At 47.1% G+C, this 19,742-nt stretch overlaps 1 protein-coding gene and 1 non-coding gene across 9 annotated transcripts in view; one reads left to right on the forward strand and one right to left on the reverse strand.

The window, feature by feature from the left end:
* PTPN23 (protein tyrosine phosphatase non-receptor type 23) overlaps window positions 1-19,742 on the forward strand; it is a 48,572-nt gene that overhangs the window by 24,865 nt on the left and 3,965 nt on the right. For 3 of the 8 annotated variants that reach the window (XM_089918082.1, XM_089918081.1, XM_089918083.1), the window contains 13 exons: window positions 14,919-15,046; window positions 15,283-15,359; window positions 16,557-16,637; window positions 16,732-16,863; window positions 16,948-16,995; window positions 17,417-17,473; window positions 17,601-17,659; window positions 17,841-17,920; window positions 18,035-18,149; window positions 18,244-18,309; window positions 18,691-18,836; window positions 19,146-19,457; window positions 19,538-19,692. In XM_089918082.1, the coding sequence (XP_089774208.1) occupies window positions 14,920-15,046; window positions 15,283-15,359; window positions 16,557-16,637; window positions 16,732-16,863; window positions 16,948-16,995; window positions 17,417-17,473; window positions 17,601-17,659; window positions 17,841-17,920; window positions 18,035-18,149; window positions 18,244-18,309; window positions 18,691-18,836; window positions 19,146-19,457; window positions 19,538-19,692 (1,455 nt within the window). In that variant the 5' untranslated portion in view covers window position 14,919. Of the gene's footprint in view, window positions 1-14,918; window positions 15,047-15,282; window positions 15,360-15,979; window positions 16,030-16,182; window positions 16,315-16,556; window positions 16,638-16,731; window positions 16,864-16,947; window positions 16,996-17,416; window positions 17,474-17,600; window positions 17,660-17,840; window positions 17,921-18,034; window positions 18,150-18,243; window positions 18,310-18,690; window positions 18,837-19,145; window positions 19,458-19,537; window positions 19,693-19,742 lie in introns of all 8 variants that reach the window. The other 5 variants (XM_022573293.3, XM_089918077.1, XM_089918078.1 and 2 more) reach the window with 5 other exon arrangements.
* On the reverse strand, window positions 3,702-3,806 carry LOC115803151 (U6 spliceosomal RNA). The gene has a single exon (XR_004023822.2). It is a non-coding gene; the product is annotated as a U6 spliceosomal RNA (small nuclear RNA).

Genomic DNA, 19,742 nt, shown 5'->3' on the forward strand with positions numbered 1-19,742 from the left:
AGCTCAGGCCCAGTAGTTGTGGCGCACGGGCTTAGTTACTCCACGGCATGTGGGATCTTCCCAGGCCAGGGCTCGAACCCGTGTCCCCTGCATTGGCAGGTGGATTCTTAACCACTGTGCCACCAGGGAGGCCCCTTTGATTTGTTTTTTGTAAGTCTTTTTTCTACCCTTTTGTTCTCTTGTGATTTGATGACTGACTGTAGTGTTTTATTTGGATTCCTTCTTCTTTTTTTATGTGTGTGTATCTATTATAGATTTTCAGTTTGCAGTTACCATGAGGTGTTTTTTTTAAATAAATTAATTTTTAAAAATTTTTGGCTGCGTTGGGTCTTCATTGCTGCACGCTGGCTTTCTCTAGTTGCGGCAAGCAGGCTTCTCATTGTGGTGGCTTCTCTTGTTGCGGAGCACGGGCTCTGGGCCATCAGGCTTCAGTAGTTGTGGCACATGGTCTCAGTAGTTGTGGCTTGCGGGCTCTAGAGCAAGGCTCAGTAGTTGTGGCGCACGGGCTTAGTTGCTCTGTGGCGTGTGGGATCTTCCAGGACCAGGGTTCAAACCCATGTTCCCTGCTTTGGCAGGCGGATTCTTAATCACTGCACCACCAGGGAAGTTCATAAATAGCTTTTATTATGTCGAGTTATATTCCCTCTATACCCACTTTTGTAAGGGTTTTTATCATGAATGGATGTTGAATTTTATAAAATTCTTTTTCTGTATCTTTTGAGATGATCATGTAGCTTCTGTCATTTCTGCCCCTCACCCCCCCATTTTGTTTTTTTGGCCATGCCATGTGGCACATGGGATCTTAGTTCCCTGACCAGGGATTGTACCCATGCCCCCTGCAGTGGAAGCATGGAGTCTTAACCACTGGGCCACCAGGAAAGTCCTGGTTTCTGTCCTTTCTTTTGTTAATGTGGTGTATCACATTGAGTGACTTGTGTATGTTGAACCATCTGTGTGACCCTGGGATGAATCCAACTTGATTGTGGTGTATGACCTGTTTTATGTATTCTTGGATTTGGTTTGAGAATTTTTATGTCTATATTCATCAAAGATACTGACCTGTAATTTTCGTTTTTGGTAGTGTCTTTGGTCTTGGTATCAGGGTGTGTGTTGCGTCTTCGTTTCTGTGCATGGGCTTTCTCTAGTTGCAGCGAGCGGGGGCCACTCTTCATTGCAGTGCACGGGCTTCTCACTGTTGCGGCCTCTCGTGTTGTGGAGCACAGGCTCCAGACGCACAGGATCAGTAGATGTGGCTCACGGGCCTAGTTGCTCTGCGGCATGTGGGATCTTCCCAGACCAGGGCTCGAACCCATGTCCCCTGCATTGGCAGGCAAATTGTCAACCACTGCACCACCAGGGAAGCCCATTCATTCAGTTTTGATGGGCTGTATGTTTCTAGAAAGTTGTCCATTTCTTTGAGGTTGTCAGATTCGTTGGCTTATAATTATTCATAGTATTCTCTTATGGTTTTTTGTATTTCTGCAGTATCTGTTGTGATTTCTCCTCTTTCATTTCTTATTTTGTTTGTGTCTTCTCTCTTTTCTTCTTGGTGAGCCTGGCTAGAGGTTTGTCAATCTTGTTTACCCTTTCAAAAAACCAGCTCTTGGTTTTATTGATTTTTTTGTCTTGTTCTTTTATCTCTATTTTATTTATTTCCTCTCTGATCTTTATTATCTCCTTCCTTCTGCTGACTTTCAGTTTTGTTTGTATTTCTTTTTCTAATTCTTTTAGGTGGTGGGCTAGGTTGTTTATTTGAGATTTTTCCTGTTTCTTAAGGAAGGCCTGTATTGCTATGAACTTCCCTCTAAGAACTGCATCTAAGAACTGCATCCCAGAGATATTTATGGTTTTGTTTTCATTGTCATTTGCCTCAAGGTTTTTGGGTTTTTTTTGTTTGTGGTACGCAGGCCTCTCACTGTTATGGCCTCTCCCGTCGTGGAGCACAGGCTCCGGACGCGCAGGGTCAGCGGCCATGGCTCACGGGCCCAGCCGCTCCGCGGCATGTGGGATCTTCCCGGACCGGGGCACGAACCTGTGTCCCCTGCATTGGCAGGCAGACTCTCAACCACTGCGCCACCAGGGAAGCCCTGCCTCAAGGTATTTTTTAATTTCTTTGATTTTTCTTGTTGACCCTTTGGTTTTTTTAGTAGTACGTTGTTTAGTCTCCATGTAATTGGTTTTTTCTTGTTTCTTTCTCTGTGGTTGATTTCTAGTTTCATGCTGTTGTGGTCAGAAAAGAGGCTTGAAATAATTTCTATACTATTAAATTTGCTGAGGCTTGTTTTGTGCCCTAGTATGTGGTCAGTCCTACAGAATGTTCCATGTGCACTTGAAAAGAATGTGTATTCTGGGTTTTTTTGGATGTAATGTCCTGAAGATATCAATTAAGTTTAACTTTTCTATTGTATTATTTAGGATCTTTGTTGCCTTATTGATTTTCTGTCTCAAAGATCTGTCCATTGATGTGAGTGGGGTATTAAAGTCTCCTACTGTTGATGTATTCTTGTTAGTTTCTCCCTTTATGTCTGTTAGTGTTTGTTTTATTTATTTGGGTGTTCCTGTGTTGGGTGCATATATGTTGACAAGTGTAATATCCTCTCCTTGTGTTGATCTTTTTATCATTGTACAGTGTCCTTCTTTATCTTTCTTTATAGCCTTTGTTTTAAAGTCTATTTTGTCTGATATGTGTATTGTGACCCCTGCTTTCTTGTCATTTCCGTTTGCATGAAATGTCTTTTTCCATCCCCTCACTTTTAATCTATGTGTGTCCTTTGCCCCAGAGTGGGTCTCTTGTAGGCAGCATATTGTAGGCTCTTATTTTTTTAATCCAGTCTGCCACTCTGTATCTTTTGATTGGAGCATTTAGTCCATTGACATTTAAGGTAATTATTGATAAGTGTGTATTTATTGCCATTTTAAACCTTGTTTTCCCATTGATTTTTTTTATTTCTATTTTTATTATATATTTTTTTACATCTTTATTGGAGTGTAATTGCTTTACAATGGTGTGTTAGTTTCTGCTTTATAACAAAGTGAATCAGCTATACATATACATATATCCTCATATCTCCTCCCTGTTTGCTCTCCCTCCCACCCTCCCTATCCCACCCCTCTAGGTGGTCACAGAGCACCGAGCTGATCTCCCTGTGCTATGCGGCTGCTTCCCACTAGCTATCTGTTTTACATTTGGTGGTATATATAAGTCCATGCCACTCTCTCACTTTGTCCCAACTTACCCTTCCTCCTCCCCGTGCCCTCAAGTCCATTCTCTACGTCTGCGTCTTTATTCCTGTCCCGCCCCTAGGTTCTTCATAACTTTTTTTAAAAATTCCATATATATATGTTAGCATGTGGTATTTGTTTTTCTCTTTCTGATTTACTTCACTCTGTATGACAGACTCTAGGTCCATCCACCTCACTACAAATAACTCAATTTCGTTTCTTTTTACGGCTGAGTAATATTCCATTGGATATATGTGCCACATCTTCTTTATCCATTCATCTGTTGATGGACACTTAGGTTGCTTCCATGTCCTGGCTATTGTAAATAAAGCTGCAGTGAACATTGTGGTACATGACTCTTTGAATTATGGTTTTCTCAGGATATATGCCCAGTAGTGGGATTGCTGGGTCGTATGGTAGTTCTATTTTTCATTTTTTAAGGAACCTCCATACTGTTCTCCATAGTGGCTGTATCAAAAAAATATATAGAACGCTTCATGAATTTGCGTGTCATCCTTGTGCAGGGGCCATGCTAATCTTCTCTGTATTGTTCCAATTTTAGTATATGGCTGCTGAAGCGAGCACTCCCGTTGATTTTATATTTCTTCTTTGTCCCTTTCTTTTTTCTTTTGTGGTTTGATGATTTTCTTTTGTATTAACGCTTATCTTCTCTTCTTTTTGTTTTTTTGTGAATCTGTTGTATGTGGTTGCCCTGTTTTTCAAGTATGTTAACTCCTTCCTATATCTACTTGCTTTAGACTGGTAGTCAAATAGGCTCAAACACCTTATAGAAAAAAAATCTACATTTTCTTACTCTCCTCTCCCACATTTAATGATTTTGATGTCCTCTTTTGCATCTTCATGTTTATCCTTTTGCCATTCATTGTGGTTATCATTGCTTTCACAAAAATTTTTTTACTATTTTAAAAATCTGTGTACTTTCTTGTTTAAATGATTTACTTTCCAATTATGATTTTCTCTTTCCTGTAGATTCTTACTGCTTTTCGTATTTATTTATATTTTGGCTGTGCCATGCAGCCTGTGGGATCTTACTTTCCTGACCCTGGATCAAACACAGGCCCCCTGCAGTGGCAGCACAGGGTCCTAACCACTGGACTGCCAGGGAATTCCCTCTACTTTTCTACTTAGAGAAGACCTTTCAATATTTCCTTTAGGATAGGTTTAGTATTGCTGTATTATTTTACTTTTTGCTATCTGAGAAATTCTTTTTTTTTTTTTTTTTTTTTTTTGAGAAATTCTTTATCTCTCTTTCTGTTCTAAATGATAATCTTGCTGGGTAGAGTATCCTAGGTTGCAGATTTTTCCATTTTGGGACTTTGAATATATCTTGCCACTCCCTTCTAGCCTGCAGCATTTCTGTAGAGAAATCAGCTGATAACCTTATGGTGGTTCCCTTGTAATTAATTCTTTGTTTTTCTCTTGTTGCCTTTAGATTCTTCTCTTTAACTTTTTTTAATATGTCTTGGTGTAGGTCTGTTTAGGTTTATCTTGTTCAGAGCCCTCTGTGCTTCCTGTATCTGGATATGTTTCCTTCTTTAGGTTTGGGAAGTTTTCAGCCATAATTTCTTCAAACACAGTTTCATTACCTTTTTCTCTTTCTTCTCCTTCTGGGATCCCTATTATGCATAGATTAGCCCACTTTATGTTATCCCATAGGTCTCATATTGCTTTCATTTTTTGTCATTTGGGTTTCTGTCTGCTGTTCTAATTGGGTGATTTCCATTATTCTGTCTTCTGGATCACTTATTTGTTCTGCATTATTCATTCCTCTGTTCATAGCCTTTGGTCCAGCTTTCATCTCTTCAAATGAATTCACTAATTTTTCTTGGCTCCTCCTTATAATTTCTAGTTCCTTTTTACAGTAGTCTGCATTTCTGTCGATAGCTTTTCTCAATTCCTTCAGTATTTTCATTATCTCCTTTTTTATTTTTATTTTTTTATTTTTTTGCGGTACACGGGCCTCTCACTGTTGTGGCCTCTCCCGTTGCGGAGCACAGGCTCCGGATGCGCAGGCTCAATGGCCATGGCTCACAGGTCCAGCCGCTCCACGGCATGTGGGATCTTCCTGGACCGGGGCACGAACCCATGTCCCCTGCATCGGCAGGCGGACTCTCAACCACTGCACCACCAGGGAAGCCCTCCTTTTTTATTTTTGTTTAGTTCTGGCTGCATTGGGTCTTCGTTGCTGTGCGGGCTTTCTCTAGTTGTGGCGAGTGGGGGCTACTCTTTGTTGTGGTGTGCGGGCTTCTCATTGCAGTGGCTTCTCTTGTTGCGGAGCATGGGCTCTAGCTGCATGAGCTTCAGTAGTTGTGGCGCATGGGCTCAGTAGTTGTGGCTCACGGGCTCTAGAGTGCAGGCTCAGTAGTTGTGGTGCACGGGCTTAGCTGCTCTGCGGCATGTGGAATTTTCCCTGTGTCCCCTGCATTGGCAGGCAGATTCTTAAGCACTGCGCCACCAGAGAAGTCCCTCATTATCTCCTTTTTGAACTTGGTGTCTATTAGACTGAAGAGGTCTGCTTCATTGTTTGTTCTTCAGGGGTATTCTCTTGATCTTTTAATTGGGAGTGGTTCCTCTGCTTCTTCATTTTACTTATATTTCTCTTGCTGAACGAGTTGAGGAGAAACAATTATCTACTGTGGTCTTGGAGGGCTATTTTTATGTGGAAACATCCCTGTGTAGCCTGTGTGGGCTTAATATTTTTGGATGTGAGGGCTGTTTTTAGTACGGATGCCTGCCACCTCTTTCCTCACTGTATGCTGGCTATCATCCCCTTGATAGGAGGTGTGACTGATGTGCTGACCAGAGCCAGCACTGGATATTGAGCAGGGCCTCCTCTTTGCTCTATGGTTTTCACTGCCTTGTCCGGGGCAGGGTGTGCTCCCCAGTTGTTGGAGTAGCAGCCCCCAGATCCGTTTCTGAGTTGCATTTCTGGTATGTGGTGCAAGGTAGGTTGGATTGGGGTGCTCCCACTGGGAGAGGAGCCATTGAGTACTCCTCCTCCTCCTGAGCTGTTCACCTGTGAGTGTGCTCCATTGTGTCACCTTTCACCTATTGTGCAGACTCTCAGAGTACACTGTTATTGGCACTGCCCTCGGCCCCACCTCAACCGTAGGTATGCTGGCAGTCCTCCCTGGTACCTCTCAGGCTTTGTTTTCACAACGCCACCAGCGCAGATCCACAGAAGTCAGGTCCCAAGACTGCAGTACTCGTGCATCTGGACCTTCTGTGGGTGCTATGGAGGCAGCTCAGACCCTGGCTCAGCCCAGCCGCCTGGTGTACATGCCCACAATGCCCGCAGCTGCTAAGGCCAGACCTGTCCCAGCCATGGGAGCACCAGTTTTCTGTTCAGATGTTCTGCAGGCACTGAATATACAAAGCTGGCAGCGGAGGTGTAAATCTGCGGTTCGTTCAGCCACAGGGAGAGATTTCATCTCTGCTTCCTAAGTCACATGGCCCCTGGGGCTCAGCTGTGATTTCAGCCCCACCTCTGTGTGTGGGCAACCCACTGGTGTCTGCGCCCAGGGCTGCTGAAGCAGTGGCTGGAACTTGTGAGCCTGCCCAGGTGGGAGGGAACTGAGGTGGCAGCTGGAGTGCATTGGCCTGCCCAGGCAGAAGGGAGCTGGGGCAGCGGCCAGAGCCTATGGAGGTAGGAGCTGGTGGTGGGGAAAGAGGCTGCAATGGTGGCCCCATCTCTCCCTTCCTGCGCCACTTAACAATGGCACTTCGCTTCTGTGGCAGCCTGGACTTCTTCCATGAACACTCCTGGTCGCTGTGCCCCACACTCTAGCCCCTTTAGGCTGTCTCCATGCAGCCAACAGCAGTCCTCTCCCCGGGTCTGTCCTCTAAACCCCACGTTCCAGCACCCAGCCCCTGCCCATACCAGCAAAGGTGCTTCTAAGGCTGGGATGCACAGGGCAGTGGCATGGCCCATTTGTGTAATCTCTGGCTGTCCTGCCTGCCACTAACTGGTTGTTGCTTTCTCTGAGCCTTGGAAGCTTCTTTTCTGTCCCTGCTGATCTTTCCTCTGGTGAGGGGACTTCCCAGGGTGTGGGAACCTCTCTCCTTCAGCTCCCTCCTAGGGGTGCAGGACCCATCTGCTTCCTCTTTATTTTTTTTCCTTTTGCCGTACCCAGTTACATGGCGATCTTTCTTGTCCTTTCAGGTGTTTGAGGTCTTCTGCTAGTGTTCAGTAGGTGTTGTGTGAGAATTGTTCCATCTGTAAATGTATTCTTGATGTATTTGTGGGAAGAGATACGTTCCATGTCCTACTACTCCACCATCTTGATTCTGATCCCCTTTATCCATTTTTGTTTTGGCTGTGTTGGGTCTTCGTTGCTGTGCGTGGACTTTCTCTAGTTGTGGTGCACAGGCTTCTTATTGCAGTGGCTTCTCTTGTTGCAGAACATGGGCTCCAGGCACGTGGGCTTCAGTAGTTGTGGCACGTGGGCTCAGTAGTTGTGGCTCTCGGGCTCTAGAGCACAGGCTCTGTAGTTGTGGTGCATGGGCTTGGTTGCTCCGCGGCATGTGGGATCTTCCCAGACCAGGGATCGAACCCGTGTCCCCTGCATTGGCAGGCAGATTCTTAACCACTGCGCTACCAGGGAAGTCCCTTTTTATCCATTTTTGAATCGAGTTTCTGTTAAGTTGTAGGAGTTCTTCATATATTCTGGATATTAACCACTTATCAGATATATGATTTGCAAATATTTTCTTCCATTCCATGGGTTGCCTTTTTACTTTGTTGGTTGTGTCCTTTTGATGCTCAGAAGTTTTAAATTTTGATGTAGTCCAGTTTACAATTTTTTTGTTGTTGCTTGTGCTCTTCAAGTCACATCCAAGAAATCATTGCCAAATTCAATGCCATGAAGATTTTCCCTTTTATTTCTTCTAAGAGTTTTATAGTTTCAGCTCTTATATTTAGGTCTTTGCTCCATTTTGAGTTTATTTTTGTAAATGGTGTAAAGAAAGTTTCCAGCTTCACTCTTCTGCATGTAGATATTTAGTTTTCCCAGCACCATAAATTGAAAAGACTGTCCCCCATTGAATGGTCTTGGCACCCCTGTCAAAAATCATTTCACTATGTGTATTAGTTTGCTCTGGCTGCCATAACCAAGTACCCTAGACTGCTGGCTTAAACAACAGAAATTTATTTTCTCACAGTTGTAGAGGCTAGTAGTCTGAGATCAAGGTGTTGGCAAAGCTGACTTCTTCTAAGGATTCTTTCTTTGACTTGTGGATGACCATCTTCCCCCTGTATCTTCACATGGTTGTCCCTCTATGTATATCTGTAGAAGGACAACAGTCATATTGGATTAGGGCCCACCTCTAGGACCTCATTTCACTGTAATTACCTCTTTAAGGCTCTATCTCCTAAAATACAGTCACATTCGGAGATACTGGGAGTTAGGACTTTAGTATGAATTGGTGAGGGGGGGCATTATTCAGTCCATAACACCATATATTTGAGGGTTTATTTCTGGGCACTCTCTTTTACTCCATTGGTCCATATGTCTTTATGCCAGTACCAAACTGTTTTGATTATTATAGCTTTGTAATAGGTTTTGAAATGAGGAATTGTGGGATCTCCAGTTTTGTTCTTCTTTTTCAAGATTGTTTTGGCTATTTGGGGGGGGGGGTCCCTTGAGATTCCATATGAATATTTGGATGGATTTTTCTATTTCTGCAAAAAATGCCATTGGGATTTTGATGTGGATTGCACTGAATCTGTAAAAAAGTAAAATCCAAAAACTATCACTTTAGGGAGGCTTGCCACCTTAACAATATTAAGTCTTTTAATACATGAGTATCGGATAACTTTCCATTTATTTATGTCTTTAATTTCTTTCAGCAAAGTTTTGTAGTTTTCTCTATGCAAGTCTTTGGCCTTCTTGGTTAATTTTACTTCTAAGTAATTTATTCTTTTTGATGCTATTGGACTTGAAATTCAAAAAAAATTTTTCTTTAATTGTGATTTTTGTGTATTGATTCTGTATCCTGCAACTTCACTGAATTCATTGATTAATTCTAACAGATTTTTTTGGTGCAATCTCTAAGGGGATTTTTACATATAAGTTCATGTCTGTGAAAAGAGATAATTTTGCTTTTTCCTTTCTAATTTGGATGCCTTTTATTTCTTTTTCTTGCCTGATTGCTCTGGCTGGAACTTCCAGTACTGTGATAATACAAGTGGTTGATGTGGGCATCCTTGTCGTCTTGTTTCTTGTGTGAGAGGAAAAGTTTTCAGTCTTTCACTAACTTGGTATGATGTTAGCCAAGGGCTTTTCATATATAGCCTTTATTATGTTGAAGTAGAGGAACTTACCTGCCTTTTAAAGAAGGTGACACTGTTCTTAAGAGGAAGAAAAAATTGTCAGAAAGGTGAATTATCTCATTTGCTACTCTGTTTGAAAGTAGTTAAAAACAACTGTTTCTATTTGAATAACAAAAGAGGATTTAAATAAAATTTTTATTTATAATTTCAAAGTGTAGGAGATTGTATCTTCCCCCCAAAGCAGGTATAATTAATTGGTATGTTTATATATGCTAAAGATATATTCTTTAAAGACTACTGTGTGTAAATTGAATTTTTAAAAACTATTAGCCTCTTATGTAGAACACAAAAGGTGGAGTCACACACCAGTGTTATAATAATATTAGCTTATATAACTGCCCATGTACAGCGTACCTTTACTGGGATCTTGACTTCTTCATATGGCTTCAAGTTACTATCAGGTGTCCTTTTATTTCAGTCTATAGGACTCCTTTTAGCATTTCTTGTAGGGCAGATCTAGTGGTGGTGAATTCCCTCAGTTTTTGTTTAGCTGGGAATGTCTTTTGATTTCTCCTCAGTTTTGAAGGATTTCTCCTCAGTTTTGCCAGATGTAGGATTTTTGGTTGACAGTGTTTTTCTTTTAGCACTTGGAATATATCAACCTACTGCCTTCAGTTCTCCAAAGTTTCTGATGAGAAATCTGCTGATAATCCCATTGAGGATTCCTTGTATTTGATGAGTCACTTCTCTTGTGCTGCTTCCCAGGTTCTCTTTGTCTTTCAACAGTTTGATTATAATTTTTTCTTGGTGTGGGTCTCTGAGTTCATTTTACTTAAAGTTCAATAGCTTCTTAGATGTTTATATTTCATGTCTTTAGTCAAATTTGGAAAATTTTTTGCCATTATTTCTTCACATATTCTCTCTGCCCCTTTCTCTCTTTCTTCTTCTGGGACTTCCACAATGTGTATGTTGATCTGTTTGATGGTGTCGCACAGGTCCCTTAGGCTCTGTTCACTTCAATAATTTTTCTTTCTGTTCCTTAGACTTGATAATTTCAGTTGTCCTAGACTTTTTTTAAAAAAAATATTTATTTAGGCTGTGCCAGGTCTTAGTTGCGGCATGCGGACTCTTAGTTGTGGCATGTGGGCTTCTTAGTCGTGGCATGTGAACTCTTAGTTGTGGCTTGCATGCAGAATCTAGTTCCCCAACCAGGGATCAAACCCAGGCCCCCTGGCATTGAGAGCGCAGAGTCTTACCCACTGGACCACCAGGGAAGTCCCCTCAATTGTCCTAGCTTTGATTTCACTGATGGTTTCATTTACCTACTCAAATCTGCCTTTGAATCACTCTAGTGAATTTTTCAACTCAGTTATTGTACTTTTCAGCTTCAGAATTTCTTTTTGGTTTCTTTTTAAGTTTTCTGTCTCGTTGATATTTCCATTTTGTTCTCTATGTTGTTTTCTTGACTTTTTTCCGCATCTTCCTTTAGTTCTTTGAGTATCTTTAAGACAGTTGTTTATCTAGTAGAGCTGTCATCACATCTTTTTCAGGAACAGTTTGTTTGTTTTTGTCCCTTTAAATGAGTCATATTTTCCTATTTCTTTATATGTCTTGTATTTTTGTTGTTGAAAACCGGACATTTGAATCTAATGATGTGGTGACTCTGGAAATCAGAATCTCCCCTTTTCCCAGGGTTTGCTGTTTGTTTGTTTGTTTGGAGTGTTGTAGGCTGTCTCTGTGCCAAGAATCAGTCTGAGGTGTGGACTTAAAGTCTTCTCAGGTCTTTTTTGAGCCTTTGCCTTCCCCTGGGTATGCATGGTGACTGTCTAACTTCCTCTGAATATGTGGTTGCTTTTGAGTCCAATAGTCCTCAATATCTGGCTCCCAAAAGGAGAAAAAGAGAAAAATGAAGGGATGAGGGGGGAGAAGCACTGGTGCTTTAAATCCCCTTGAAGTCACTTCAGCCAGAGGAGGAGTGCAACAGCAGGGGGAGGTGTAACAACAGTGTCCGCCGCCTCTTTGCACCTCTGAGATCAGAAGCAGCGCGATCAGCCCTGATCAGAGCAGATCCCTGATATTTGGAGGACAGCGTCCTCATTGCCCACCCTGGCTCCCACAGGCTGTGTGTGCAAGCCGCTCCAGGAACACATGCAAGGCTGCCTGCACAGGGATGGGCACTGGGTAGCTGCGATTGTGCTAAGGGCTGAAATTCACCAAAATTTATCCAAACATTCCTCTGCACATTTGCAAGTCCTCAGTAGACTCCAGGAGTTCTAGAACAGTTACATCAGACAGATGCTGCCAGTGCATTTGTTGTCTATGTGGGGAGACAGATTTCTGGTGCTTCCTACTCTGCTACCTTCCCAGAATACTCCGTGTAAATTAAATTTAAAAAAAAAAGATTTTGTTTGAAGAGTTTGAAAACTAATGAGATAATCTTAACCCCTCAGACTACCATTGTTTTGTGCACACAGTTGCACATGCACACAAAACACCCTCGAGGGAGCATTGTCACCCAGCTCCAAAGCCTCTTCTGAGGCAGATCCTTTATGGTGTAGGGCAGGCAGCCTGGACAGAGCAGTGGGCTGGAGAGAGCCAACCCCAAGAATGCTCCAGATCTGAGGCTATTCCCAGCACAGACAGCTCACAGAAGGACATCAGGATAGTCACTTTCCCCTTCCTGGGGCTTGAGTTACTCATTGAAAGAGTGTGGGAGTTGGACTAGGTCAGTGTTTCTTCAGTGAAACCACAGAACAAACTTTCTTACATAGAACGCTGATAATAATTAGTGAAAAAAAATTTATCAGATCAAGAAAACTCCCAGATTCAGCAATGTATAAAGTGAAAATAAAATAGAGTAACTAAATGAACTATTACAGAAGTTTTAGAACACTGGTCCAGTTTTTAGTGAATTACAGGAAATTTATGAAAGCACCGAGATGTAGAAAGCAGAGACAGCATAAGTCAAGTTAACCTTTTACCATAACTCATTGATTTGCAGTGGAAATGGAAGGTGGATATAATCTGGAAATCTGTAGGCAATTCTCTTTTCCTGATCTGGGCCTCAGTTTCCTCATCTATAAAACTGGGCCTGAAGTAATTATTTTTTTTAATTTTATTTATTTATTTTTATATTGAATTTTTGGCTGAGTTGGGTCTTCGTTGCTGCGCGCTGGGTTTCTCTAGTTACGGTGAGCGGGGGCTACTCTTTGTTGCGGTGCGCAGGCTTCTCATTGCGGTGGCTTCTCTTGTTGCGGAGCGTGGGCTCTAGGCATGTGGGCTTCAGTAGTTGTGGCACGTGGGCTCAGTAGTTGTGGCTTGCGGGCTCTAGAGCGCACGCTCAGTAGATGTGGCACACGGGCTTAGTTGCTCCTCGGCATGTGGGATCTTCCCAGGCCAGGGCTCGAAACCGTGTCCCCTGCATTGGCAGGCGGATTCTTAACCACTGCGCCACCAGGGAAGCCCTGAAGTAATTCTTTAAGAAGACTTTTCAGTTACTCTGGAATAAATTTTTGGTTCTGTGATCACAGGGAACTAAACTGACAGAGGTGGTGAGGGGGTTGTTGGAGGGTGGGGGAGTGGGTGTGGTGTGGCGGCCGGGCTTGTTTTCAGACTCCCCTGTTCTGTTCTACTCCTACCACAAGCAGTTCCTCAGAGTGTGACAGGCCAGGGTGGGACAAGAAGCAGCTGCATTCTTGGTTGGATTAAAGGGTGCAGGTGAATCTCCATGACCTGGAGGGAGGGTTGCTTCCATTGTTTCCCAAAGATGGTTTTAGGAAGTACAAAGACAAACATTTAAAAAATTTTTTGTATATTCTTTAGTATTTTAAAAATGTATAGCTAGCACATCATACCTATTATTTTAGAGATGTTAACTGCTTAGGATGTGGCTCCACTTTAAAAAATGGAAAACGTTAAGTGCCATTTCATTATGGTGGAAGTATGATGGGGAGGGGAGTGATAAGAATGACTATATGAGAAGCCTTGGCCTATGGGATAGGCCCCTCGAGGTGGCACCTCAGCAGTATGGCTGTGACACGCCTTATCCTTGCAGTGGGCATTGTAGAGGGCAGAGAGGGAGCTTAGCATTCCTGTTGAAAGAGGAGACTGAGGCCCAGAGGGGAGATGGTCCCCCAAGACACTGCTGGGAAGTGGTGTTGAGTGGACCAGTGCTAGACTCTTCCTCCCCTGATGTCCCACAGGGTATCCGCATCCCTTCTGAGCATCCCAGACAGAAGGCTCAGAGCCCAGCTCTGGAGTGTCTTGTCCTAGAGGGTTTTTTTTTTTTTTTTTTTTTTGGTGGGGGGGACGGTGTGCTGAGCAGCATGCAGGATCTTAGTTCCCCCACCAGGGATCGAACCTGTGCCCCCAACCCCTGCATTGGGAGCGCGGAGTCTGAACCACTGCACCACCAGGGAAGTCCCCTAGAGGATTTCTTCTAGCTGGTGCCCAGCAGCTCTCTACTGGGCCCCTTGGCTGCTGGAACCCTGGTGTGGGGCTCTCTGGTCGCTCCAGCAGGTGGGGTTAGGGTATGCACAGCGATTCTAGCCCCTCCACTCTTTGTGCACCTGCTTCTTGGAGGGCAAACTGTCTCTTCTTCCGTTTGTTTGAGCAGAGGGTTCACTTTGTTTTGTTTTTTCCCCAAATGGGACTAGGTTTATTGCTTACTATAAAAATTGAAAATTGTTCATATAAAAGAATACATAAGCAATATAAAGAATCAAATATGTCTCTGTATGCATGTATAGGATAAGATAAATTACTTAAACCCTACTATCCAGGGATAATCACTTAACTGTCTAGATTTTTTTCTCTCTGTTTATATACCTAGTTGATATCAATTTCCATATGATTTTATAAAAATGAAATTATGTTGCTCATATGTTACACGCTTTTTTCCCCCCAACAATAAATGTGTTATGTACGTCTTAACATATCAGTAGAGATCCTTGTCTTCAGTTTTCATGGCTGCAGAGTATTCTCTTTTGTGGGTAGCCTTGACGTAATTTATTTAATCCTCTTTAATGGAAGTTTTGGTGGCATCCAGTATTTGGCCCTGTTAATGTTGTGATAAATATCCTTGCATGCTCATCCAAGCATTTGCTTTTCTGGATTTCTTACTGTATATTTTTAGATACAGAGCTGTGGGTCAAACATTAAGTACATTTAAATTTTTAATGCATGTTTTAAACTGCCTCCTGGAAAAGTGGGAATGATTCAGTCCAACAGTCCTGGCTGGTAGGATGGTTGTTGAATGACTACAGGTAGCTGCGGGCTTTCTTTGGGTCCCTTAGACTGTGCAGTCCCCCAGCCCCGATTATTTCCTGGGCATTTGTGGGTGGACAGCCCTGCCTGTCTTCTACTCCAAATGACAGGAGGCCTGCTTCTCCCATCCATCCCCCAGAATGCTGTTCGTGTTCCACGGGACTTTGAGGGCTGCAGTGTCCTCCGCAAGTACCTGGGCCAGCTCCACTACCTGCAGAGTCGGGTCCCCATGGGCTCAGGCCAGGAGGCCGCTGTTTCTGTCACCTGGTGAGAGCTGGCAGGGGTGGGGGGAGCCTGGAGGTTGCCTGGGACAGCCCAGGGGTGTCTGGGCAGTGGGGATGCCCCTCTTCCCCCGCCCCCCGCTTTCTTTTCCTTGCTACACAACATGGGGAGTGGCTTGGTGTGGTCTCCCCAGGCCTCCCTCCCATCCGACACTGCGCTGGGGGTGGCGGGTCGCTTCACCAGCTCCTTCACTCGAAATGACTGGGGTGGCCTGTCCACAGGACTGAGATCTTCTCAGGCAAGTCTGTGGCCCATGAAGACATCAAGTATGAGCAGGCCTGCATTCTCTACAACCTTGGTGAGCTACCTAACCCCTTCCCCATGGCCCTACCTCCCAGCCCTGCCCACCCCATCTCAGCTCAGCAGGAGGCCACAAGGGCAGTGGGCTGATGGAAGGAAGACACCTGGATTCTGACCCTCCCCCTGCCTTCCCACAGCTCCACTGGTGCCTCTCTTCTGGCCCACAGGGAGCCAGCCTGCTGGGGAGAGGCTCTACTAGGCTGGCTGCCACATGGTGTTGCTAGTGTGCTCCGGCCCAGAGGGGTGGCCTCTCTTTTCTGACTGGACAGATCCCGGCCCCCCTTGTGGCTTGGGTTGCTTCCAGCAGGAGGAGAACAAGGCTGGCGTAGACTGGCCTTGCCGTCAACCCTGATGGCTCAGCCTCAGCCTGGGGAGCCCCGAGTCCTGTGTAGGCAATCCCTGAGGCTCTGAGACTGGACTTGTAGGCTGAGGGCTGTGGATGGCAGGAGCCCCTTCCCTTCCACCCCATCCCTGCCTGGTGCAGAGCCAGAGACCGAGACCCCATTTACTCCAGCTTTGGTGTCCTTGGACCAACTGCCCCAGACCCCTGTTGTCCTGATCATGGGTGACACCAGCAGCCCCAGGCTAGCCCTGACCCCGTGTTCTGTGCCTCCCCAGGGGCGCTGCACTCCATGCTGGGGGCCATGGACAAGCGCATGTCTGAGGAGGTGAGGAGGGTAGGGGCAGTGGGTGGGTCGTAGGACAGAACCAGGGAGGGGTGCTGAGTGTTGTCAGCCTCCAGAGTGTGAATCCCGCCCCGTGGAGTGGACACCGGCAGCTCTGTGGCTCTGCTTCTGGCATCCTCCCCTGTTCTCTCCCAGGGCATGAAGGTCTCCTGCACTCACTTCCAGTGCGCAGCAGGTGCCTTTGCCTACCTGCGTGAGCACTTCCCTCACGCCTACAGCGTTGACATGAGCCGGCAGATCCTCACTCTCAATGTCAACCTCATGCTGGTGAGGAGACGCCCTTGTTGGGGCCGAGTTGAATCCAGGGCCGGGCACGGTTAGGGCTGGATCCTAGAGGTCCTGTGCACATGGCAGTGAGGGAAAAGCAGAGGCCTGGGCTTTGATCTTTTGAGCCCCAGGTGGATCAGGAGCAGGGCTGTGCTGCTTGGAGTGCGGGAGGCTGGGCAGAGAGGGCATCCGTGTGGTCTGTGCCGGTGAGGAATGGAGTGCATCTCCATCTGCTCTTCCAGGGCCAGGCTCAGGAGTGCCTTCTGGAGAAGTCCATGTTGGACAACAGGAAGAGCTTTCTGGTGGCTCGCATCAGTGCACAGGTAGGGACAGGGATAGACGGTGGCCCACAAGGGACGGATGCCAGGCTTTTGGTTTACTCCCGATCCCCAACTATAGCCCTGTCCTGGCTTCTAGGTGGTGGATTACTACAAGGAGGCGTGCCGGGCCTTGGAGAACCCCGATACCGCCTCACTGCTGGGCCGGATCCAGAAGGACTGGAAGAAGCTGGTACAGATGAAGATCTACTACTTTGCGGCTGTGGCTCATGTGAGGGCACTGTGGCCACCAGGGCTGGGCTGGGCTGAGTTGCCGTAGCTCAGGAAGTAAGTAGTGACATCTCTTCTTTCCCAGTTGCACATGGGGAAGCAGGCTGAGGAGCAGCAGAAGTTTGGAGAGCGGGTGAGTGAGACGTGGCAAGGAGGGGACTCTGGACTGGTCCCAGCCTTGTTAGTCAGATCCTCGTGGGGACCCTTCTTCTGTCCCTCACCCCCACATCCCTGGCTGCCCCCCTCCCCCCCACCGCTGTAGACCTGGTGTTCCTCATGTGTTGTCCCATCTGTGCAGCCTTCATCCCCAGGGGACGGAGGAGGCGCAGCAGGCTCCCCTCAGGGGATGGTTGGTGGGAGATGTAGGCTGTGGGGTGGAGCTGGAAGGTAGACGCTAAGCGTGGTGCTGTTGGCTGGGCTGGCGCGTGGCTACCTCCTCAGCTCCTTGTCTTCTGATGGGTCACCTGATGGCCAGACAGGCTCGGTGGGGGTTGGGGTGGCAGAAGGAGTAGGGTCCAAGCAGGGAAGGACGGACTGGTCTCTGTCCCCCGCAGGTCGCGTACTTCCAGAGTGCCCTGGACAAGCTGAATGAAGCCATCAAGCTGGCCAAGGTAAAGATGAGGAAGAGCCTGGCTGCCCCCCGGAGCCTGGGAAGACAAGGAGCAAGCCTGCTGGGGCTGAGGGGTGTCCTGGCACTGGCTGTGGTTGGCACTGAGCACCCCCATCCCTACCCTACAGGGCCAGCCTGACACTGTGCAAGACGCACTTCGCTTCACTATGGACGTCATTGGGGGAAAGTGAGTTTTTGGGGTTCGGGGTGGCCCTGGTTCCTTCTTGTTAGGAAGGGTCTTGGCCTTTTGCCTGCATCGTTGGGAGGAAGCCACCAGGGCCAGAGAGTAGTGGCCCATGTGGGAGGCTAGGTCCTGGATCCCTGCTGATCACTCAAGACTCCCCATTCCTCCTTCTCCTGACCCCCAGATACAATTCTGCCAAGAAGGACAATGATTTCATCTACCACGAGGCTGTCCCAGCACTGGACACCCTTCAGCCTGTAAAAGGTCTGAAGCTGAGGGGAGGCCGAGGATTGGGGTAGGGGATGAAGATGGGACAGAAGAGAGGCAGTCGAGGTTCGAGTGGGCCTAGTCTCCACGATTCTTCCTCACCCCTCCCAGGTGCCCCCTTGGTGAAGCCCTTACCAGTGAACCCCACAGACCCAGCTGTTACGGGCCCTGACATCTTCACCAAACTGGTACCCATGGCTGCCCATGAAGCCTCGTCGCTGTACAGGTGGGCAGGATAGGCAGGCCCTATTAGCCCAGGGTGGGTTGGAATATCTCAGCAGACACGGGCTTCCAGCAAATTGCTGTCACTTCTCCTGCAGTGAGGAGAAGGCCAAGCTGCTTCGGGAGATGGTGGCCAAGATTGAGGACAAGAATGAGGTCCTGGAGTGAGTGCAGGGCTTGGGTGGGAGGCATGGAGGGTACACACCAGACCTCTGGGGGATCCCCAGTGCTGCCTGCGACAGGGAGAGGAGTAAATGAAAGGTCTGTTGGCACCAGCAGGCCTCCTGGCTGCGCCCTCCCTGCCCAGGGTCTTGTATGCTTTGTAAGTTGAGATTTGTAAGTTGAGAGTCACGCACCTTGAGAGGAGGATGTCCCACTGTTTTCAGCAGTGCCCTGGGCATGTTCTGTGGTGGCAGTTGGGATGCTGATTTGTTGTCTGCTAGGACCTCAGACCTTGCTTCAGTGGTGGGAGCTTGCCCTAGTGGGCTTCTTGTGTAGCTGAGGGGTTGAGCCAGCACCCACCTGGTCCCGTTGCCCCTCAACAGCCAGTTCATGGATTCAATGCAGCTGGATCCTGAGACAGTGGACAACCTTGATGCCTACAGCCACATCCCACCTCAGCTCATGGAGAAGTGTGCGGCTCTCAGCGTCCGGCCCGACACTGTCAGGAACCTCGTCCAGTCCATGCAAGGTGAGTGAGGAGGAAAAGCAAGCAGGTGGAGGGCGGGAACGTGGGAGTCATCTGCTGCGGCCTTCTCTGTGTCCCTTGTTGACCGAGGATAGAGGTTTTCACCTCTCCCAGCACCTGTCAGAGCTCCCGCTGCACACTTCAGTGAACTACCGCACCCTGTGTGCCCTCTGTCTGCCCTGCTCAGCCAGCACTGGGCTGCACACAAGCCTGACTGCGGGGGCGGTTCTGTCGCCTGGGGGATGGGCCAGATTGGATGCCTGGTCTGCCTGCCACAGGAGCTGACCCCGCCTCCTCTAAACATGCCCCCAGTGCTGTCAGGTGTGTTCACGGATGTGGAGGCCTCCCTGAAGGACATCAGGGATCTGCTGGAGGAGGATGAGCTGCTAGAGCAGAAGATGCAGGAGGCAGTGAGCCAGGCAGGGGCCAGCACGGCTGTCTCCAAGGCCGAGCTGGCAGAGGTGAGGCGAGAATGGGCCAAGTACATGGAGGTCCATGAGAAGGCCTCCTTCACCAACAGCGAGCTGCACCGTGCCATGAATCTGCATGTTGGCAACCTGCGCCTGCTCAGTGGGCCTCTGGACCAGGTCCGGGCTGCCCTGCCCACGCCAGCCCTCACCCCAGGTGAGCCCCCTTCCTGTCCCCATGGAGAGAGGCTTGGCGCTGGGGTTTTCTCTGGCCTCACTGACCACTGCCGCTCCCAGAGGACAAGGCAGTGCTGCAGAACCTGAAGCGCATCCTGGCCAAGGTGCAGGAGATGCGGGACCAGCGTGTGTCGCTGGAGCAGCAGCTGCGTGAGCTTATCCAGAAGGATGACATCACGGCGTCACTGGTTACCACAGACCACTCAGAGATAAAGGTGGGGCTGGGTGAGCAGTATGCAGGGGCTGACTCTAGGCTCCACCCTTA

This window comes from Delphinapterus leucas, chromosome 10, assembly GCF_059928025.1.
Source record: "Delphinapterus leucas isolate spDelLeu-1000000601 "Yukka" chromosome 10, BTC_Dleu_Yukka2, whole genome shotgun sequence".
Taxonomy (NCBI): Eukaryota; Metazoa; Chordata; class Mammalia; order Artiodactyla; family Monodontidae; genus Delphinapterus; species Delphinapterus leucas.